The sequence below is a fragment of the Protopterus annectens genome, chromosome 5.part0, assembly GCF_019279795.1.
Source record: "Protopterus annectens isolate FY-2018-M chromosome 5.part0, PAN1.0, whole genome shotgun sequence".
NCBI lineage: Eukaryota > Metazoa > Chordata > Ceratodontiformes > Protopteridae > Protopterus > Protopterus annectens.
Window position 1 is genome coordinate 323,162,800 of NC_056735.1, and position 24,256 is coordinate 323,187,055.

The window sequence follows — 24,256 nt, forward strand, 5'->3', positions numbered from 1 at the left end:
ATAGCAAGGAGCATAAACCCTCTAGGTTAAAAAAAAAATGCATGAAATGCTCCCAAAAAATGTCTTTGATGGATGGCCACAGTAGCTGTGTCTACTGCTTGGGAGCCATCCATTTGCAGGAATCATGTTTGTTCGGTCATGCTTTCTCTCCTAGAGTGTTGCAGGAGAGAAAGAACAAGCTAATACTCAGGGGTCTTCTGAAGGCAACCTTCGAGGAAGCCTTATCTGGTTCGTCGGCTTCTTTTTCTAAGTTTTCAAAGTCCAGATCTGACTCCAAATTAAAAGGTTCAAAAAGGCCTTCTCTGGCACCGCCTGGTGTTTCGGAGCCGCCTTCCAAATTAACAAAGTCTGTCTCCTCGACTCCTCAGTCTTCGGAGCCAAAGGAGAGCACTATGGTTTCAGAGTCGGTCACAGGTGCTTCGGTGCCGACTGCTGAACCTTTGGAAATAGTTCACTCTTCTCCTCGGAGCCAGTCTGTAGAATCCCTACTGGTCTCCTTGCTGATCAAATCTCCAGTGCCTGCTAGGTCAAGATCCCCAACTTTATCTTCCAGATCTTCCAGGAGTCTTTTGGGAGATGATGTGGAGAGGGTAGTACTGAGACTTCTGAAGTCGTCTGCTTTGCCTAAATTTTTGTATGCTCCGACCCAGTCGGCTCTGGAGCCACTCGAACCAGTTTTGCCCTCATCTGTGATTCCTCCTCCAAGCCATGTTGGCTTTTCGGAGCTGGAGTGCTCGTTACCAATGGAGGAACCCCCGGTTCTGGCTCCCCCTTGCATTGGAGCAAAGTTCGGCTCTGGCATGCTCTCCTCCATCCGTTGTGTCCAGCGACCAAAGCTCTTCTGTCGGCGTCGATGGGGAGGGTTTGAATCGATCGTTGGTTCTGAGCCTTCCTCTCGGTGCTTCCGCCAGGGTGAGCTCGGACCCTGCGTCTGTCTCGGAGCCGATGGCTCGGGCTCTGGCACCATCCTTTGTCTCTTCAGAGTGGGGAGGGTCTTTGGAGCCGGAGAGGTCAGCTTTTGAGGTGATTAGTGTGCTGTCTCAATCTACAGCCCCTGCCAGTGGTACAAGCACTCTTCCCCCCAGGGCTTCCACTTCAGTCTCAGTACCTACTCTCTCTGGAGACAGCAGAGACCCGCAGCCTCAGGAGCCACTGGCTGGTGGCCCCCACTGTTACGGGGCCTCCCCAAAAGGTCCTTTCGAGGAGCCTCCTCAGAAGAGGGTATGCAAGAGGAAGCATATTGACTCCCAGGATGAGTCTCTGACATCAGGCACTGACCTCGAGGAGTTTGAGGGGTCCCCCAAGTCGTCCTCTGATGATGTCTCCTTTGTGGACATCCTGGAGATCCTTAAACATAGGTGCAACTGGCCCACTGTCGACGCTTCTGATGAGGAGTCGATGTACCTGAAGGCTTTCGGGTCTCAACCCTCTGTCTCTTTGGTGTCTCCACCTTTCGATGAACTAAAGGATCTGGTTAGTCAGAAGGTGTGGGATACTCTCGATGCCGTGGAGCCATTTCCTAGAAGACCAAATAAGTTCCTGTCTACCTCTCCCGGAAAATAATTCTTGTCTAAGGGCATTCCCGTAGATGCCATGGTGGTGGCGGCAGCCACGAAGGAGGAGTTGGAAACTTCTTCCTCTGTTCGTCCACCAAACAAGGAGTCTCGATGGACAGATTTGGGAAGCGTGTATTTAGTTCAGCGGCTTTCACACTTCGATATCTGAACTATCTTACCCGTTTCACGAGATTGCAGCAGGATCTCCTCAAGGAGTTAGGAGATTCTATACAGGGTGCTTGTTCTGAGGGAGTCCCTGATAGGATCTCTGCTCAGTTGTCCACCCTAAATTCGGTAGTTAACTCCTCCATGTGGCTTATCTCCCATGCGGCTGATGGAGCGAGCAGAGCAGTGGGCTCAGGAGTTGCCCTTAGGCGCCACTCCTGGATGCGCTTGTGTAATTTTGCAGAGCCTTTTAAGTCCACCTTCACCAACACCCCATTTGTGATAGTTCCTCTTTGTTTGGTCCCAAGGTGAAAGAAACACTCTGTGTGAGTAGGAAGGAAAGACTCTCTCTGACATGGGAGTCCGTTTTACTGTCCCCCCTCAACCATACCCCAAAGGTCAAAGGGTTGGTAAAATGTGGTTCAAAAAGTCACAGAGGGTCTTTCCGGACACACATAGTGAATCCTCCTTCAGAAGCAGAGGAGGAGGAAATGGTAGACGTTGGCCTAGAGGCAGGGGGCGGTTCGCAATATCAGCAAGGCCATGGTTCCTTTCGAGGACGGCCTTATTAGCGCTTAGCGCTCCTGATGTGGGGCCTGACTGCATTTCTCTGGGGCCAGTCAGGGGTCGCATCTCTTTGTATTCAGAAGCCTGGCTAAATATAACCCAAGACAAGTGGGTAAAAAGAGTTGTTACCAGAGGCTATATCATACCCTTTTCCCTTCCACCGTTTGTTCCCAAAAAGATCCCAGATGTTCCACCCAATCACAGGGATCAGGCAACTGTGGAGATCAACAAGTTGCTCTGAAAAAGAGTCATCCAGCCCGTCCCAGCAGACCAGACAGGATCCGGAACTTACTCCAGGTTCTTTTTAGTCCCAAAATGAACCGGAGACTGGAGGCCAATTTTGGACCTCAGCAGATTAAATGAATCCATGAAGAAGGACAAGTTTCGGATGATCACACTGCAGTCGATACTCTCGTTGTGAGGGAAAGACTATATTGGATGTGCTGTCTGGATCTCCAAGACACCTACTACCATATAAAAATGGAAAAGGCATCAAGGAAATATCTGCGCTTCCGGTTGGGAGCCAGCCATTTTCAGTTTCATGCTCTGCCTTTTGGTCTCACCACAGCCCCCAGGGTGTTCACCAAATGCATGGCAGTAGTGACAGTTCACCTGAGACTTCAGGGATTCCAGGTGTTTCCATATTTGGATGACTGGCTCCTGACCGCCCCCACCAGGCATCTACTCCTCCAAAACAGGGACACCACCATTCAGCTTTGTGCTCAACTAGGGATCCCCATAAACTGGGAAAAATCTACATTACTGCCCTCACAATCTGTGAATTTTATAGGCGCAGAGGTAGACACAGTGGATATGACAGTTCGTCTCCCCGCCGAAAAAGTACAAAACCTCATCTCAAAGTTCAGCATCTTCCGCTTCTGAAAGTCAAAGCAAAATGGATTCTTCAACTTCTTGGAACGATGGCCTCAACCATTCTTTTAATACCGTTAGCCAGGTTGCACATGAGAATCCTTCAATGGCTCCTGTTCTCCCAGTGGTCATTCCAGTATTTACCGCTGAGTCACCCTATCCTGACGGAATCATACAAAAAGGACCTTTATTGCTGGACAGCCCCAACAACTTGTTCACGGGAGCTCCCTTTGTGCCTCCCCCAACCCGTTGCCACTGTGACCACGGATGCCTCCCAGGTCGGGTGGGGGGGTATAATCTTGGCAGGACTGTCCACGGCACATGGCAAGAACATGAGACTCTTCTGCATATCAACGTTCTGGAGATGAGAGTGGTGCTTCTGGCGTTGCAAGCACTTCAGGACCTTCTTCCTCCAGGGACGATTGCGATACGATACACTTGGACAACATGTCGGTTGTGTGGTATATCAACAAACAGGGCAGAACCAGATCTTAACCACTCTGTCGAGAGGCCATGCGAGTTTGGGAATGGGCGATTTCTTTCCAGTGCTTTCTGGTGGCAACGCACATTCTGGGGACAACCAACGTGATAGCCGACGAGCTAAGCCAGGCAATGTTACTGCCTCACGTGTGGTCTATGAAACGGGAAATAGTGGAACAGCTGACAAACTCAATAACTGTAGAAACCAAAAGGCCTGGAGTAGCTGCAGAAAAACAGACCAAGTATAGCAAATGTACCTGACAAAATTTCCTTTCTTTGCGCTTGTATCCAAGTGGTGTAAACCTTATATCCAAACACCAGCGACTGTATTGCTTGAAGTAAAAAGCATTTATTAAGTGATGCCAACTTCAATATTTTTGGTTAATTAAAACAACACAAGTAAAACGCTTTTCGTTTCCAAAGGTTTGAAAACTTTTTCAGATGGTTTTGTACTCTGCCCCTTTCCTTCTATTTATAGTGATCATGACATCACTTCTCCTTAAAGGTATAAGACACCTTAAATACAATGTACTTCTACAATGTCAAAATTATTCTGTGTTGTGCAGCATGATCATTTGAAAAAGTTTTCAAACCTTTGGAAACTAAAAGCATCTGTTTTTCTGCAGCTACTCCAGGCCAAATAGTGGAACAGATTATCTGAAGTAGGCACTTCATTTGTCAGCAACCTTTGGGATACGGATCCGAGCCGGCAACTTCTACCACAGCATAGATCCGAGCTCCTAGCTCCTCCCTTTACCCATAATTCCCTGCCAACCTTGACTGACCTCAGATCTAGTTTGCCACGCTTCAAGCTACAAGCTAGGTTCCTGAGCTCCTGGTATAGTCGAACTTTGTGAGAGAAAAACTTTCAATTTTTCTTCCTTTCTCTTTGTGTGAGTGTGAGCGATTGTTTAGGCATTCCCTTTAGCCCTTTTTTACCTCTCTTAAATTTAATTTAATTTAATTTGTGGTCCTTCTCCTCCCTGCCCTCGCTAGTCATAGTGTGTGTGTGGTGTGTGTAGGGGCCTAGTGAGTATGTTTCCTTTATTTTATAATGTCGGAGGCCCCTAAAGCCACTTTTTCGAAGTGCACCGAGTGTGGCCATAAGCTTTCACCGGCGGATGGCCACACTCTGTGCGTTAGATGCCTTGTGGTTGAACACCTCTACTCTGGATGTGCGATCTGTGTGGCGTTCAACCCCAGGGCACTTAAGGACTGGAGGTCGAAGCTGATTCTGGCGGGCCTTTTGCCCCCAGATCCGGCTCCGACCTCCGGTGCTTCTGTGGCCGCTACCCAGCCTTCGGTGGCAGCCACTCCTGCCACCCTTCCTCCGGTCGGGACTCAACCTCCCGCTTCAGCTCCGGAGGATAGGGAGGCCAGAAAAGCCAAGCGGAAAGAGAAGCACCATAAGCGGCGGGCCGAGGACTCCTCCTTGGCCCCACCCGCCAAACGGGCTTCTCCCTCCAGGGCTTCTGGGTCGCCTCCTCCTCGGCCCCTTGCTTCTCACCGGGACCCGAGGAGGAGTTTACCCGGTCCCCGTCGAGGTCATCGAGGCGGCATTCCAGGCCTGCCTCGGTGGCCTCTTCAAGGTCCACTTTTAGTATGTCAGATGCAGACATGGACCGTATGATGAGGAGGTTCATCCAGGCCCAGCTGCAGATGGGAGTGCTCTTGCCTCCTCCCCCCCCCCTGGGGGGGGGGCTCAACCCCATTTTTTGCTCCAATCGCTCCTTCTCCGACCCATTTTCCGGGTTCGGAGCCGAGCCGCATTGGATCCGGGGGCAGGTCGGAGCCGAAAGTGCTGGGCACTTCGGCTCCGACTGGTCCCTTGAGCTTCTCAGATCCGACCTCTCGGAGCCGAGGACCGAGCTTCGGATCCAAGGGATTCGGTGTGCCTTCGGCTCCGTCCCGGCCGGAGCACACGGGTCCTTCAGATCTGTTGGTCTTGGCCCCGGGTCCGATCCCCGCTTCGGATCCGAGTGGGAGTCGGCTCTCTGATCCAATCGAGAGCGGTTCCCCCTCTGCTTTCGCTGCGGTGGAGAGGGCACTGTTGAGTGCATCCGGGCCTCCGGTCCTGGCTTCGGTTCCCCGCTGCACTCCCTCTCAGCTGGTTCAGGCTCCCATCACCTGGCCTTTGTGGCAGCCTGCTTCAACGCCTCTGGGTGTTCCTTCGGAACTTGACATTGCAGGTGAGGCTTCCTCGGACAGCCCCCCCGAGGAGGTTCCCCACAAGGCTAAGTGTAAGAGGAGGCACGTGGACTGCCCAAAGTCCCTTACGGAAGATACGGATTTAGATGAAGGGGAAGACTCCCCAAGATTACCCCCCGGGGATGTCTCCTTTGGAGACATCATGGAAATGCTTAGGATTAGGGGGGGGTTGGTCTGCCCCCAAGGCTTCCTCCAATGAGTCCGTATTCTTAGAGGCGTTCGAGGCAGGGCCATCTACCTCTTGGGTGTCCCCTCCCCTCGACCCCCTGGTGGACCTTATTTCCTCCAGGGCTTGGAAGGACCCGGACACTGTAGAGCCAGTCCCCAAGCGCCCAGATAGGATCTTGAGTGCCCCTGCAGAGAGAACCCATTGGAGCAGAGGTCCCCCCGTGGATGCCATGTTGGTGGCCACCAAGAGAGAATTGGCTCGGGAGAGTTCCGCGGTCCATCCACCGAGCAAGGAGTCTCGTGCGATGGACCGCCTTGGGAAGCGGGCCTTCAGTTCAGCAACCTTCTCGTTGAGGGCACTGAACTATATGGCACACGTCATCCGGATGCAGCGGGATCTAATAAAAGAATACACTGCTCCCCCCCAGAGTCCATGTCGGAAGGGGACAAAACAACTGTACTCCTCCCAAATGTCTACTCTACGTTCCATTTCTAACACCTCTATGCGGCTGTTATCTCACGCCACTGAGGGAACCGCTAGAGCTGGCGGAGTCGGCCTGGTCATGAGGAGACAAGCCTGGCTCTGACATTGTGACTTCTCGGAACCCTTTAAGGTGTCATTCGCGAATGTTTGATGGTTCTGCACTGTTCAGCAAAACCGTTTGCGACACTTTAGTCCAGAGTGAGAAAGACTGGAAGACATTGTCTGCCGTCAGAGTTCGCTTCTCTGCTCCCCAGAGGTCCTTTTCCAAGAACCAAAAGGGTCAGAAGAAGATGTGGTTCCGGAAATCGCAGCAATCCCAGTCTGCTCCGGACAACCAGTCCTCTCATGGCAGAGGAGGACAGGGAGGACGTCGCCCTAGAGGCAGAGGGGGTCCCAGGAATTTTGGGTCCAGAGAACCCTTCTCTGAGAGACCCACGCAGAACCCCTGAGGGGTTGCCCGACTGCTTCTCTCTGGAGGCAGTCGGGGGATGTTTTTCGAGGCACCTAGCAACATGGGAGTCCATAACAACAGATCGCTGGGTGCTTCGAATAATATCCAGAGGTTACCAAATTCCCTTTATTGTAAACCCCAAAACCAAAAGCCTCCCCGATGTACCACCCAGTCAGAGGGAGGTGGCTGCTACAGAAATTCAGCAGCTTTTACAAAAGAGAGCCATCCAACCTGTCCCCCCAGATCAGCTCGGATCAGGGTTTTACTCCAGGTTCTTTCTGGTGCCAAAAAAGACGGGGGACTTGAGGCCCATCCTCGACCTCTCTCTTGAACCTGGCAGTCCCCAAAGAAAAGTTCCGGATGGTCACACTGCAATCTATTCTCCCTCTGTTACGGGAGAACGACTGAATGTGCTCGATAGACCTCAAGGATGCATACTATCACATTCTAGTGGACAGACGCTCTAGGGGGTTTCTCCGCTTCCGGCTGGGAGCCAGTCACTTTCAGTTCAGGGCCCTCCCCTTCGGTCTCACCTCGGCCCCCAGGGTGTTCACCAAAGTCTTGGCAGCAATAGCGGCCCACCTGAGACTCCTGGGAATTCAGGTCTTCCCGTACCTGGACGACTGGCTCCTCATCGCCCCAACAAGGCATCTACTCTGTTCATGCAGGGATTACTTCCTCAATCTTGCTCCACGCCTAGGGTTGACTGTCAACATGGCCAAATCCTCTCTGGCTCCTACACAGGTAATAGATTTCATAGGGGCGAGATTGGATTCCAGACTAATGCTTGCTTTCCTGACTCCAGATTGGCTTCAGAACCTGAGGTTGCATGTACAGGCCATCCTCCAACTCCAAGCCCCACCAGTGGATTTGGTCCTGAGGGCTCTAGGATCCATGGCGGCAGCAATTTCTCTGCTGCCCTTAGCCTGTCTAAATATGAGTGTCCTACAGTGGACCCTCCAGGTGCAATGGTCCCTGTCCCGCAACACCCTGTCTCATCCCATTCCCCTAAGCAGGGCTTGCAGAAGGTAGCTCTTGTGGTGGCTCCAGTCCCCGAGCCTCCACACGGGACGCCCATTCTCGATGCCTCCTCCCATTGCCACAGTGACCACGGACGCCTCTCGCCTGGGGTGGGGGGGGGCACTATTCAGGCAGAACGGTCCAAGGCATGTGGAACGCCATAGAGACCTCCTTGCATATCAATGTCCTAGAGATGAGGGCGGTGCTTTTGACGTTGCAGGCACTTCACAGCCTTCTTCCAATTGGAACAATTGCGGTACAAACGGACATGTCATTTGTCTGGTACATCAACAAACAGGGGGGAACCAGGTCTTATCCTCTTTGTCGCGAGGCCATGAGAGTGTGGGAATGGGCGATATCCACCATCCTCTTTCTCACTGCAACGCACATTCTGGGACGGTCCAACATCTTAGCAGACAGGCTCAGTCATACAATTCTGACCCCATACAAATGGTCTCTCAATCCTTTAGTAGCGGAGCGAGTGTTTGCCCGATGGGGACAACCCTGTTGCGATCTTTTTGCCTCTCCCTCAAATACCAAATACAACAGTTACTTCGCTGTGATCCCCCCTCAGGGAGAGTCCCCGAGAGACTCTCTAGTACATGCTTGGCCTCCCGGTCTTCTTTACGCTTGCCCTCCACTGCCCCTGATGCTAAAACTTTTACAGAAAGCCAGTCGGTTGGGGAGCAAGATGATCCTCATTGCCCCATTCTGGCCTCGTCAGACGTGGTTCCCGTACCTATGGTCTCACCTGATTCATCCACCCTGGATTCTGGATCCCCTTCCAGATCTCATTACTCACCCTCTGGGTCTTCTGACCCCCAACCTGGTCAACCTCAAGCTGACGGCTTGGTTGCTCCAGTTCCACTCCTGATAAGGACTCCCGGCATCTCCTCACCAGTCAAAGCTATTCTAGTAGCAGTAAACAAGCCATCTACCAGAAGGGTCTATCGGAGTAAGTGGAAACGTTTCTCCATCTGGGCTGAGCACCGTCACTTAGATCCCTTTACGGTGCCTTTAACTTCAGTTTTGTATTTCCTAACTACACTCTTTCATCAGGGGGCTAGCTGCTCTACAGTCAAGGTACAACTAGCAGCGATTTCACTCTATCATGTAGGGCATGAGTCGGGCCCTCTTATTACCTCCAAGCTCTGTAAAGCTTTTCTCAGGGGTACCTTCCTCCTCAGACCCCCTGTCAGGGAGGTAGTACCCCCATGGGATTTATCTTTGGTTCTACAGGCCTTGACAAAGCCCCCTTTCAAGCCGGCGGCCACGGTTAATCTTAAATACCTCTCTTGGAAGACGGCCTTTCTGGTGGCCATTACTTCAGCTAAAAGAGTCTCTGAACTTCAGGCTGTCTGTGTCAAACCACCTTATTTGGCCTTCCATCAGGATAGAGTTTACCTCAGAATCAATCAGTCCTTTCTGCCTAAGGTATCTTCGGAAGCTAACATTAATCAATCTATTAATCTTCCTGTGTTCTTCCCCATCTATCAGAACAAAGGAGAGTATCAACTGCATTCTTTAGATGTGCACAGACAATTGCGTTTTTATATTAATCGAACTGCATGTCATAGGCAATCCGACCAGTTTGTCTCCTTTGCAAAAACCAATTTAGGCAAGTCAGTTTCTAAAGTTACCCTATCATGATGGATAGCTAATTGTATCCTCTTAGCATATCACAGTTCGGGAAGGCCTGCATCTCAGGGAGTCCACGCTCATTCTACTAGAGCCGTTGCTACATCGGCTGCGTTTAAATCTAGGGTTCCCTTGGATGATATTTGTTCCGCAGCCACTTGGGCTTCATCTCATACCTTTATCAGCCATTGCAAACTGGATGTTGTCTCCAGAGGTAGGGCGTCCTTCGGCTCTGCAGTGCTCCGGAATATCCTTCCATAAAGGCCACCCAAGATTCAGGTAGCTGGGGACTCTGTCCCAAAGGTTGCTGACAAATGAAGTGCCTACTTCAGATTAAGAAGTTATGTACTCACCATAACATTCCATCCGAGTAGTTATCTTCATTTGTCTGCAACCATCCCCCCCTCCTTCCCCCTGACCAATATGATTCTGACTAGGAGTTGTCCTAGATGAGTCCCTTCCGGGACATAGTAACAGTTGTTATATGGGGCAAACTTGATCTGAGGTCAGTCAGGGTTGGCAGGGTATTATGGGTAAAGGGAGGAGCTAGGAGCTCGGATCTATGCTGTGGTAGAAGTTGCCGCCTCGGATCCGAGATCGGATCCGTATCCCAAAGGTTGCAGACAAATGAAGATACCTACTCAGATGGAACGTTATGGTGAGTACATAACTTCTTATTCTGAAAATGGGGACAACCTTGCTGCGACCTTTTTGCCAGTCCAGTCAATGCCAAGTGCAGCAGTTATTTTTCCCTAATTACCCCTCCGGGGGAAACGCCCAGAGACGCTCTGGTCCACAATTGGCCCACGGGACTTCTATATCTTTCCTCCATTACCTCTTATCCCCAAAGTGATGCAGAAAGCCAATAGACTGGGAAGCAAGTTGATCCTCATTGCTCCTTACTGGCCTCGTCAGGTCTGGTTCCCCTTCCTCAAGCCTCTTCTCCTGGACGATCCTTGGATCCAGATGTTCTTCGTGTTTCACTGTTGCAGTCATTACATTTGGGTAATTTGCTGGCAGGTTACCCTCAGTCGGCCTAAATAAAGTCTTGGGTCCTGTGTCGGTTGCTGTCTTTTCCATGATGTCAGGTCGTCAGGGGTATAAAACATGCAGCCGATGCCATTTTAATCAGTCTTTCTTGCTGCACGGTGCCCAAAGCAGAAGCAGTTTGCAAGTGCCGGTCGGCCGACTCCTGAAATTTTCATTTTCGAGTTTGAGCCGAAGTCTTCAACCTAAAGCTAAGTACCCCGTTAGAGAAACTTTTTCTTGCTCCTTACCGATGTCAGTAAAAGTTTGTAATTGTATTACTTGTGGGAAGCAAATACTTCATAAGGATTTTCATTTGTACTATATTCCTTGCCTAGGCCCTGACCACAACGTGCCTTGCTGTCAGTTTTGTGCTAAATTTAACCAATGCACGTCGGTATATTTTTGTTTCTAAATATTTTGGCTCAAGATTTAACTATCCAGAAATGTCGTTTGTTAGCAATCAGACAACCAGAATTAACAAAAAACGCAAAGAAAAAGGCAGAGACAGACCGTTGAGGTCCAAAACCAATGGCGAAGCTTCTCCTAAGCCAGTCGCTGGTACTCAGTGAGGCGCTTTCGCAGCCCCTGATGCCCGCTACTTTTGATTCGCAGGCCTCTACAGAGACCCATTCGGAGTCCGGTATGCCACGACACACAAGTATTGAACCAGTTGATGTTTCTCCCTTAGATGGGTCCGGAGACGCTGAGCAGGCACCGGCTTCTGAGGGTGTTTTCAGGCCTAAAGATTTGTATATTAAATCAACTCCATCATCAAAAGCAAGGTCAAAACCAACTTCCTTGTCTAAGAAACTGACGCATGGGCCACGTGTTCAGGGCCCCTATGCCTAAAAAACAAATCATCAAAATAGCCGAGGATTTAATTACCTTGATCAGGGGTTCCCAACCCCCTCCTGCTAAGAGGCCTAGGCAAGGCACTGATTATGAATCTTCAGATCAGGTTTCCATTTCTTCTGATTTCTCTTCTGATCAGGAATTTTCTATTCCACCTTATGAGGACTTTGATGCAGAAGAATGCATCCCTTCTGCTTCTCCTCCTGAAGATTTTTCTTTTGGAGAAACTTTGCATACCTTAAGGGAACATTTTCATTGGGAGAGTCAGGATTTTTCAGAATCCAAAAAGAGGCTTAGGGATTTCCTCCTTCCTCAGCATAGGCCTTTGGCTATACCTCCTGTTTTAGACATTGTTGATGATGTGTTCTGAGAATCCAGCATGGCTCCTGATTCCCTGCCTCTGGCTCCTAGTAAGCCAGACAGATATTACAGGTTTCCTGACTCCCACAAGTTTCTTTTTAAAAACCCTACTGCTGACCCTAAAACAATTTCTCAGGGTCCCAAGAGTGTTAAGGCTTCTACTGCTAAAAATCCTGTCTCTTCTGATAGAGACTCCAGGGCGCTGGATAGATGGGGTAAGAAGGTTTACACATCTGCAACCCTGGCTATCAGGGCTTTGTCAATTTCATATGCTTAAATATAAACAGCATTTCCTCCTTCCTTACTGAAACAGAAAATTATGTTGATTTCTGACTGTGTGGAAAATACAGGATTTATTGCATTCAGCTGAACAAGTTGGAAAGCATACTTTGCAACGTGGTTTTGATTCCTTGGAGGCCTTTTGCAGGGCCGCCATGACTGGAGCTGTGACAAGAAGGCATGCTTGGCTCAAAGAGCAAAAATCTGCCTGATCATGTTAAAGCAAAATTGTTGGATGCTCCTTTACAACAGGACAGTCTGTTTGGTAATAAGGCAGAAGAGGTTTTGAAAAAGATGGAAGACAAAGCTAAATCTATGTAAACTGTAAAAGATTTCCTACAAGTGCAGCCACTCAGGTTCAGTAGGCACTGGCATACTAAGAATTGGTCCTTTCCAGTACCCAGCAGAGCCGGTAAGGTCAAACCCAGACACTCCAAAGGCTCCAGGTTTCAGTCACAAGGAACTTACAGAACAAAACAATGGGGTGCCTCCACCTCCAAATCTGGAAGTAGCAAGGCACCCCCCCCTACGGTAAACGGTCTCAATGACTTTCCTCTGCCATTTCCAAGCACTTATCTTTTGGCAGCCCCTTTGGGGGGAATACTAGCAATTCATGTACAAAATTGGCATCTAATTGCGACAAGTGGGTTTTAAATATAGTATCCCAGGGATACAAATTTAATTTCCACACCTTGCCAATTCCAAGTGGATGGCCAGATCTGCCTCCAAATCAGTGGGCAGAGGCCCAGAAACAAGTTATGTCCCTCATGGATATGGGGGCTATTCAACCAGTACCAGAAAAGGAAAAAGGACAAGGTTTTTATTCAAGACTTTTCCTGGTACCCAGGAAAAGACAAATCATGGCGTCCAGTTCTTGGCTTATCCATTCTAAATACTTTCCTGGACATTCCAAAATTCAAGATGCTGACTCTACAACAGTTACTGCCTATGCTGGGCAAGGATGCCTGGTTGGTAACTCTAGACTTAAGAGGCTTACCTGCATATCCCAATCAGGGAATCTTGCAGAAGATACCTCTGCTTCAAAGCAGGCTATTTGCATTACCAGTTCTCTGCACTGCCCGTTGGCTTATCTACTGCGCCCAGGGTCTTCACAAAGTGCCTGGCATCATTAATAGCATTTTGCAGACAAAGAAATATTCAGATTTATCTTTATCTGGACGATTGTCTAATTCAGGCAGAAAACAAGGACACGTTTCTACAGCATCTGACGTTTGTAAAAAGGCTTCTAACATGCCTAGGGTGCACCATAAATGAAAAGAAATCACAACTGGTACCCTCTCAAATAATTACATTCCTGGGTGCAAGCTTGAATACAACTGCCCCAGATGGCTTGTATCACGCCAGACAAACAAATTCAATTGATGACATACTTCAAACAAGTGGCTACAAAAACCCAGCTATGTGCAAGACAAATTCTGCAGGCCTTGGGGTTCATGGCTTCTTGCATTCTACTAATTCCATATGCAAGACTGTATATGAGGAAACCTCAATGGTACCTAAAAAACTTATGGAGTCAACATTGTCACAGCCTGGAAACAATGATTTCTATCATTCCTTGCCTGCAGCAGGAGTTCCTATGGTGGACAAGGGACCGTCATTCATTCCACTCCCCTGCCACCCAAACCCTGACTACAGACACATCAGATTATGCTTGGGGGGCCCATCTGGCAGGGAGATGCATTCAGGGCGAATGGAGCCCAAATCAAATGCACCTACATATCAACCAGAAAGAAATGCTAGCTGTACAGAATGCTCTGACCGCTTTCAAGGACTTTCTTCATTCAGGACAACTACTGATAAAGACGGACAGCACCACCGTTATGTGGTACATAAACAAGCAGGGGGGTACCCACTCCTACCCCCTATGCAGACTAGCCATGGACTTGTGGAACACAGCCTTGACTTGCCAAATAAATCTGCAAGCTCAATTCCTGCCAGGAAAGCAAAATACTCTGGCAGGCGAACTAAGCAGAAATATTATGGACCCACACGAATGGAAACGGGATCCACAAATCTTCAGCATGTTGACACGAAAATGGGGGAGCCCAGACATCGATCTTTTTGCATCTCCCCAAAACAATCAGTTGGACAAAGTCTGCACACGAATTCATCACAAAAAAGCTTGTAAAATGGATGCTCTATCCTTCAGCTGGAAAAACCTATCAGTCTATGCCTTTCCCCCTCTGCCGCTGCTCTCCAAGGTTTTACTAAAAGTCAGACAGGAAAAAACGAAAATGATTCTGATTGCTCCAGACTGGCCTTGCCAACACTGGTACCCACTCCTACGCAATATGTCACACCTTCCTTCGTGGTACTTGCCTCAGGCACCTTATCTACTGTCTCAGCAGAACTATCAAATTCTGCACACACAGCTCCAAACTCTGAATCTTGCAGCATGGCTAATCAACTAATTTCACCAAGTCACATCTCTCAGTAAACCTGTGATGGATGTCATTTTGGAGGCTAGAGGCCTAGTACTAGAAAATCTTATGCTGATAAATGGAAAAGATTCTGTCTGGAACCAAGCGCAAGGAATAAACACAGCAATGCCCAATATTCCTCAAATTCTGCAATATTTGACTGAGGTGCTTCATAAGGGCCTATCTTTTTCTTCTATAAAAATCCATGCCTCTGCCATTTTGGCTCATTACAACACAGAGCCTCCTCTTTTCTCATCCCCTGCTAAAGCAGTACCTCAGAGGGGTTTTGTGCTGGAAAAACTCACCCTACCTCCTTTTGAACCAGCTTCTACTGCAGACATAAAATTTCTCTCTTGGAAGACAACTTTTCTTTTAGCAGTCACTTCAGCTAGAAGGATTTCAGAACTACAGGCCTTCATGACAGTGAAGCATATAATATCTTTTATCCGGACAGGGTGGCCCTCAGGACCAATCCATCCTTTATGCCTAAGGTGGTATCCAGTGTGGCTTTTAATCAGACCATTCATTTGCCAACTTTTTTCCCAAATCCACAGAACAAGGGGGAGCGGATTCTGCATTGATTGGATGTACACAGACAACTAAGATTCTACTTAAACAGGACAAAATCTCTAAGAAAATCTGAGCAATTACTGGTGGCATTTGCTGCAGGGGCAGAAAGAAGGGCTATTTCAAAGCAGACTATTTCAACATGGTTAAGCCATTATATTTGTTTCTGCTACATGCACCGTGGTAAAACCTGTCCCTAAGGGGATCAGATCCCATTCCACCAGGGCTGCATCTACTTCTGCAACCTTTCTCTGTGGAGTTCCTACCTGAGACATTCTAGAAGCTGCTACTTGGAGCTCAGTTCATCCATTCACCAAACATTACCATTTACCTCTCATTTCTAAATCCAGAGCAGGCTTTGCCACTGCTGTCCTGCAGGCCTTTATAGCTGCTCCTAATGCTGTATAATTCCATCTTCCCAACCATAGCTTTGAGATGCTACCCAAATATAATGACTGCAACAGTGAAACACGAAGAACATAGTACAGTTGTGTACACTTACCATAAATGTAGATGTCACTGTTGCAGTCCTGGTTACCCACCCGCCAGCCCCCTATTTCTCTCTTATTATACCTCTTCTTTCTTTTACTATGCTCAAAAGCCTTTTTGGTGTATTTGCTTTTAGTTGGAAGTATATTTTTTGTGTTCTAAATTACATGCATATTGAGATATATGTATATATATGTATGTATATATATATATATATATATATATATATATATATATATATATGTATGTGTGTATGTATATATATATATATATATATATGTATATCTATATCTATATCTATATCTATATATATATATATATATATATATATATATATATATATATATATATATATGTATATCTCCATTTGGGGGGCAGCTGCATGTTTTATACACCTGATGACCTGACGTCATGGAAGAAGCAACAGCAACCGACGCAGGACCCAAGACTTTTTTATTCAGGCCGACTGAGGGCAACCTGTCAGCAGATTACCCAAATGTAATGTCTGCAACAGTGAATACACTTGACCATGTACATTTATGGTAAGTGTACACAACTGTACTTTCCAGATCTGTTGACCCACATGTCGGGTTCGCTACACCCCTCTCTCCACACCCTCAAATTGACAGTTTGGCTGCTCCAGTTCCATCTCTAGTCAGGCTTCATGCTGTTTCTTCATCAGTGTCCCATATTCTTTTATCCTCGCATAAACCCTCAGCCAGAAGGCTGTATGACAGTAAATGGGAAAGGTTTTCTATTTGGGCACAGAAAATGAAAGTGGATCCTTACACCGCTCCCGTTCCTGTGATTCTGGAATTCCTTTCGGAGCTTTTTCAGCAGGGATCTGCCGTGGCCCCCATCAAAGTACAATTGGTGGCAATATCTAATTTTTATTTAGGGTCTCCAAATGTCAACCTTATGTCTCATAAGCTATGCAAGATTTTCTTGAGAGGAGCCACTTTACTGAGACCACCATAACATGATCCTGTGGCTTCTTGGGACTTAAATTTTGTGATGTCCAAACTAACATCCCCTCCCTTTGAACCATCTCATTCATCTTCCTTAAAATATTTGTCTTGGAAGACCGTGTTTTTAGTGGCTATTAAATCAGCCAGACGTGTATCTGAGCTACAAGCTTTGTCTATTAAGCCACCTTATTTAGGCTTTCATAAAGAGAGGGTTTCTTTACGTACCAATCCTTCGTTTGTTCCCAGAGTTTGTTCTACTGCCACATTGAATCAGTCCATTGAGCTTCCACTTTTCTTTCCCAATCATTGCAATGCAGCTGAATATTGTTTCCACCAGCTGGATGTTCACAGACAGCTACGTTTTTATTTGCAACAGACCAAAGAATTTCGGAAGTCAGACCAGTTGTTTATTTCTTTTTCCGACTCCAGTTTCTAAGGTGACATTGTCTAACTGGATTTCTAGTTGCATAGCCTTCATCTACAGTTTGGAGGGCAGACCTTGTCTCCACAGGATCAAGGCTCACTCTACCAGGTCTCTGACTACCTCTGCAGCCTTTCAAGCCAGGGTACCACTTGATCATATCTGTGCAGCTATGTGGGTTACCCCTCACACCTTCATTACTCATTATAAGTTGGATTTGGCTTCTAGGGTAGAGCATCCTTGGGCTCCATGGTGCTCTGGAGTATTTTCCAATGAGCCACCCAAGAATAAGGCGCTAGGGATGCTGTCCCATATGTAAAAATGAAGGTGAGATTGGACTACCTAACATAAAGAAGTTATGTACTCACCATAACGTTCCATGTTGGTAGTCCATCTCACCCTTCATTTTTACCAACCCGCCTTCTTGCCCCCATCCTGGAAGATCTGGAGGCAATACTTTAAATTTCTTGGTTGTGACCCTTGAGTATTGGTTTGGTTAGGGTTTTTTTCTGTTTCTAGCAAACAAGATCTGAGAATTGCACTGGTGCGCCATGGAATACCTGCTTGGCCACGAGCCAACCTGAAGTCTTTGAGCTTGAAAATCGGCCGAGTCGAAGCCGAGGATTGGCTCCGAACCCATATGTAAAAATGAAGGGTGAGATGGACTACCAACATGGAATGTTATGGTGAGTACATAACTTCTTTTTCAGCACGGCCAGACGGCTGCGGAGCGTTTTGGGCACAAAAGATTTACAAATAACACAGGATGTATGGTCTTGGGCCTCACCTAAACAAAAAAAAAAGCACTGATTGTGCGTGTCCTTGTGAGGAATTTGTCTCTCACAAGCACACTTCCCCTTTCTAGTGTACATGACCATCTAAGAAACAAGTAAAGATAAGAAGAAAACCCAACAGGGTACTTATCTGTAGCAGTCGTCTGGAAAAAACAAGCAATCTGCTTCCTGAACTGGTGAACAGTAGTCTGACGTTCACTGCGGCAGAAAAATTCTGAAGGGGGTATGTGCAGATGTTACTTTTATAGCCTACGTTGGTTTATGGTTCTGTCCTAAGATGTCACATGTATCCCCCTGCTCCAAAGACTTTGGTATACTGGCCAGATGTCTGGTGTTGAAGGCAGCCACCTCCCTACTGTGATGAATACTGCAACATGAGAATAGAAGGACATTAGGAAGTTATTTAGAATAATTCTTAAGTTTAGCTGGGATCCTGGCTTTAATTTTTATTGCAAAAGGAGATGGCTTTATGGTCCAACCCAACTAGTGAGGCCATTACACTAGGGTGGTGCAGTTATAGGCAGCTTCTTGATATGCATTTTCTGTGCAAGCTCGAGTGAATGAATTTTTTAGGTTTGCAGTCTGTTACAAACATTGAATTTGAGTACATTACTTTGTATACTTTCTGGCTGATTATACAAGAAAGAGTACATTTCTGACCACTTATTGCTATTTTATAAAAATTTTCATTTGGGTTGGAATGTTGATTTATAATTTCTTTTCTATAGATTGTTGCTGTAGCAGCACTAGTACATCATAAATTTCCATTGGATAAAGCTCCTCCTCAGCCTCCATATCAGACTCATTTCTGTGGTAAGTTTTATTTTTTAAACCTATCAAGTATGATTTAATTACGATGAACTATTTGAGCCAGGATTAATGACAGTTTTGCTACACCAAGCAATCACTTTCTAGCTTACTGCATGAAAAGAAAATAATCTATAATATGTCTTGGGCTTTATGTAGGTCAGGCCTTTGTGGACAAGTTTTAACCACTTGGCCTTAAATCAAAACAAGCATTTTTAAATGGTTGATGCTGTTGTGCACTGAAATGATGGTGCAGCATTTACTGGTTAAAGGTATGTGGTTACAAATGATCACAGAGATTTACGATATTACACAATACTTCACAAACAATGTCTGAAGAACTAGAAAACAAACTGATTTGATGTGCTTCAAAGAAAAATGGTCAGCATGCAGTAGTTTGCTCTGATCGAAAATATACACAAGCATGGTCAGAAATTGTAACATTGGATTAAAAGGATGCTTACACCAAGGGTAGTGAGGTAGAAGCTGCTTTGGAAGCTGGATTAAAGTGTTATATTTTAGGCCCCCAACACTGACTCAGGCTTCACCCTCTAACACCCGGTTATTATTCCCAAGGGTGAGATCCCACTGTGACCTATTCATTGCCTTGGAATGTGAGAGTCAGATATTTAGAGTGTTGACAGCATGCTTGGAGAGGATAGGGATTTTTATTTTTGTGTTTCTAGGTCCCTGATCCATGTGTTGGTTTTGTGAGAGTTGTAGTTAAAGCATGTAAGAACTGCACTGCCAATGCCTGGAGCAGCATGAGCACTGCTTGGTTCATTGCTGGGAGAGAGACATCTGCACTCCTGCATTTGTCACCATTGCAGTGGACTGCTGCTGTCTCTTGCCCCCATGTAGATTAAGTTGGTTTTGACTGATAATTCCCTTCCTCCCTGACTTGTCCTTCAGTGTTCATGCAGCTAGTCGAACGTGGGTCATGTTGCCCAGCTTTATATAAGAATTGTACAAAAAGTCCCTCATATAAGCAAATTAAAACCTATAGCAGTTATGGATAAATAAAGAAAACACTTTAAAACTATAAAGTTAAAAAGTATGTCCTTGGAAGAGCTAGCAGCTTTTCTCCTGATGACTTGAGGGTCCTAGTTAGAACAAAGGGAGCAAAATCTCTTTGTAATAAACAGAGCCTAGAAAGTGAGGAAGTGGATCCTAAGTAAGACTTAACAGCCAGTGCAAGGTTGCAGTAAAGTTATGAATGTGGTATGCCCAGGAACTTTATATTTGTTTACCGAGGCAGTGCACTGATCTCAGTGGAACATTTCCAGGCAGAGCCCAGATGAATTGCATCATATTTACAGATGCAAGGATATGCTAAAACATGTACATATTTACAGATGCAAGAATGTGCTGCTACATTTGGTTGAAGCAGTTTACAATGTCAAAACATAGATGGAAAAATAGAATCATGCTTTGCAGAGCTTTTTGGATTAGATGTAGCCATAATGAATGAGATGGCTTATGCTACAGGGATAGCATTTCATTATAGAGAGAGGTATGAAGACATTAGAAGAGGTGAGTATGAATAATTGCAGGAAAGGATACCATGGGGAGAAGACAAATGGTAAGAGGCATGCAGAGGGAAGAGGAGTAGAAAGGAAAGGTAGTGTGAAGGATGTGAATAAAAGAGGGAGGGATGTAGGATGAATGAGCAGTAAGTGAGGGGATGACAAGATGAGACGAGGAATGATGAAATAAGGATAAATGGGGTGTGAGCTGCATGGTTCATGTAATCTGACCTGTACCTTAGTTTAGGTGACAAGGTGTTGCTTGAACTGTTGTCTGAAGTCCGAGTACTTTTGGACCTTCTGACTGAGAGAGGGATGGACTCCCATAGTTTAGGTGTTAGGATAGAGAATGCATCATCCGTTCAATGAAGTTTATTTTTTGAAGTTAGTAAGGTGGGTTAAAATTGAAAGATACCCACGAGATTGTGTGGGGGTTGGCGAAGAGTTTGAGTGTGGAAAATGTCTTGGGAGAATTGTTTGAAAATTAGTGATCCTAGCTAAGTGGTTGGGTCTCAAATCTATAGGTAGCGTTTGGTTTTGAAAAGAGTTAGGTAGTGGTTATGCTTAATGGGGGAGTTAGTAATGAACCAGCAAATTATACTGGAGATGGCTTGCAAGCTGGGTGGCATTTCTGTCTGAGGCTGCAGCTGTTATGAGTAGTCCATAACAGAGATGAGACAACGGTATGCCTTTGCCCGTGACAGCTTTAGCTGGCTTGCAGAGAAAAAGTGGTAATTTGTTTGCTCCTGTTGATCTTTTTGCATGCGTTTTAAGTATGTAGCTGAAAGCTAAGAGTGGTTTAACCAAATGTCAAGGTATTTGAAGGATGTGGTAGTTCTGTTAACATTTTTAATATTAAGGAAGCATTGGCTATTTTTAGGTTAGTTCCAAATAGCATTGCTTTTGTTTTGAGGGATTGTGTATAAATGTAGGGCCTATTAGCTATTTGTTGGGGGTTTGGCGATAGTCTTCCAACTGCGTTTGAATCATAGTGAGATTTGTTTGTGTAGATGACCATGTCATCTGCATAAACAAAGGTATCTGAAGGTGCTCACATGAATTTAAATGTGGAAAGTAACAGATGGACTAAAGTGGAACCCCGGGGGACGGGGGGGACGGGGGGGCTCTCCATAAGGGGAGCAGTTTCAGAGGTGTTAAACTCACTTTTATCTTGAAGGATCTATTGGTGAGAAAATCTTCAAACCAAGGATCTGATGTCCGTTTATATTCTATCCTCAAATGATGGGTTTTAGATTCAATCCCTTGGATCCGACTCTGCCTTTGCTAAAGCTTGTGGCAACCAAAAACTCTTGAGCTTCTTCCTTACCCATGATGCACCAACCCCAGTTAGCTCCAATCTCGCTTGCCCCCTTTCAGAGAAACGTGGTTTCCAGCACTGTCAAGCGATATTGAGATATGTTTGTGAAAACTTGGTTTATTATCTTAATTCTGTCTATATGTTTAGATTAAGTATTCTCCTATTCTAATTCTCATATTTTCTGTTTTTTTCTTGTACTTTGTGTACCTCTTGATAGTATTGCTAGTATCCTTTCCATAGTACTATATTTTGTGTAGTTTTCTGATACCATTGTTGGTGGTAGTTTTGCCTTTTATTTTCCTCATCTCTGTTTTATTAAACAAAAAAAATAGTAGTAGTGGAAATATAAGTGAATATTTTCTCCTTGTTGATTAACTTTGGTGTTAGAGTATGGCAGATAAAGCTCTGACAGGCTTTAAATGTACTAAGTGTGGGCATAAGCTCCCCTTCTAAGTTGCCCACACTTTGTGTCTACTGTTTAGGGCCACTTCATTTGCAAGAAAATTGCTCTATTTGCCACAGGTTCAACCCCAAGGCTTTGGATGAGTGCAAAAACAAATTGATTCTAAAAGGCCTTCTGCCATCATCTTTTGTAGATGCTATATCTGGAGATAAATCCCTAAAAAAATAAAACAGACAAGACAATTGAAGTCCTTGTCTCCGAAGCCTCCTTCTCATCCTCAGGTCCAAAGAAGATGAAAACATCCGATCCAACTCCTTTGGATCCGAGGAAACCAAAATTAACTGATCCAACCTTCTCGGATCCGACTGTTGCTAGTCCACTACCCTCTAGGGTACCTTCCCCATTTCTGGACAGACCCAGGTCCCCTTCAGTGTTTTCCACTTGTTCTTCCAGAAGTCTCATAGAGGAAGATTCTCTCAGCGCAGGGGCAGATGGGTGTTCTTTGGCTCCTCCCCCTCTGGGTCAGGAGGTCTGTTTTTTTATTACATCCCCACTACAGCTTCCTCCTAGGACTCCTTCAGTTTTCTTAGAGTCCCTGGATCGTAGCCTTCTGGATCCGTATGGCTTGGATCTGACTATTGCTTTATCCACTGATCGAAGCTTTCTCTGAGTGCTCCGATTCCATCGGATCCAGAGAGCTCTTGGAGCCAAAGCCTCCCATTTGGATCTGAAGTGTTGCAGTCAGCTCTGAAGCTTTTGGAGCTGTCTCTTTGCCTTAAAGCATCGGCACTAGATAGCTCGGCTCTGGCTTTCCCTCTCAGGGATTTTGCCCTCTGAGTGGGGGAAGGCTGAAGTCCAAAAGCTGGCCTTTTTGGATCCAAGGTCTTCCCTTTTTCCAGAGTGATCTGCCTTGGCAGAATGGACAGATCCATCCCCCTTGGATCCTAAATCTGCAACCTTGATGTCTCTGCACTGAGAGCCTTACCAAGCCTTTCCACAGGGACAAACCATTACCAGGACCCCAGGGTTCCACACAGGGAATTTTGATTTTTTTGTTCTGATACCTCTCCAGAGTATCCCACTGAGGAGGTCCCTAAGAAGACATGCAAGTGGAAGCACCTAGACTCATGAGAAGAGTCTGTCACAGAATGTATGGATTTTGATAAAGGTGAAGGGCCTCCACATTCACCTTCTGAAGATGTCTCATTCAGAGACATTCTAGAAATCCTTGAGCAGAGAGGTGGCTGGATGCTCAGCAGCCCTTCGTCCGAGGAGTCTGTATTTCTGGAGGTGGTACGGGATCGTCTACCTCCTGGGTTGCTCCACCCACTGATGATCTTATTGGGTTGATCTCTAGGCAGAAGTGGAAGAAACCAGGTACCGCTGTGCCTGTAACTTGGAGACCAGATAGGGTTATGGCACCACCTGTAGACAAGCAGTTTTGTGGAAAAGGGGTGCCAGTTGATACCATGGTCGTAGCGGTGACCAGCAAAAAGGAACTTGCTCAGGCCATGGACAGATTCGGGAAGCATATCTATGATTCAGTGACCTTTGCTTTAATGTCATTGAATTATTCGGCACATTTCACAAGACTTCAGAGGAGCTGTCAAATACCCTCTCAGGATCTGTTTCTGAAGAAGTTCAGCCATCAGTGACTTCTCACTTGGCCGCCCTGCAATCCATTTCTATTTCTTCCATGAGGCTGATTTTGCATATAGCTGAAGGAACCTCAAGGCAGCAGGTTCAGGCATTTCCATTAAGAGGCCTGCCTGAATAGGATACTCTTATGTGATTTTGTGGAGCCCTCGTTCATCAGTGCTCTCTTAGATGGTATGCCTTTGTTTGGCCCCAAGGTGAAAGGACAACACTGTCCAGGTGTGAAAAGGATGGAAAGGCCCTGTCTGCCATGGGTGTATGTTTTTCGACACCTCAAAGATCCATTTCTAGGAATCAATGAGGTTGAAAGATGTGGTTCAAGATGTCTAGGGGTCCGTTCCAGGGCACACATGAAGGAAGTTCCCCCAGAGGCAGAGGAGGGAACTCTAATGGACGCCACCACCCCTGTGGCAGAAGCCTGCAAAACCAGGGGTTCAGAGAATCTTTCTTGGACAGACCCTACCAGTACTCCCAAAAGGAAGCCTGATTGTCTACCTCTGGAGGCAGTCAGGTGTCATTTGTCCATGCACCAGAGAGCCTGGCTAGACCTAACAAAAGATACTTGGGTGCAGAGGATTATTTCCAGAAGCTATATAATTCCCTTTTCCCTTCCTCCTACAAACTTGAGAAAAATCTCCAATGTTCCACCCAGTCAGAGGGAACAAGTGGCAATCCAAATTCAAAAGCTGCTAGAAAGTCATCCAAGATATCCCACCAGATCAGATTGAATCTGGAACTT

At 46.4% G+C, this 24,256-nt stretch overlaps 1 protein-coding gene across 1 annotated transcript in view; it reads left to right on the forward strand.

Moving 5' to 3' along the window:
- The window catches only part of POLA1 (DNA polymerase alpha 1, catalytic subunit), a 3,104,727-nt gene that overhangs the window by 605,014 nt on the left and 2,475,457 nt on the right, over positions 1 to 24,256 (forward strand). The window contains exon 16 of the mRNA XM_044072304.1: positions 18,536 to 18,620. Within this exon, the coding sequence (XP_043928239.1) occupies positions 18,536 to 18,620 (85 nt within the window). The remainder of the gene's footprint in view (positions 1 to 18,535; positions 18,621 to 24,256) is intronic.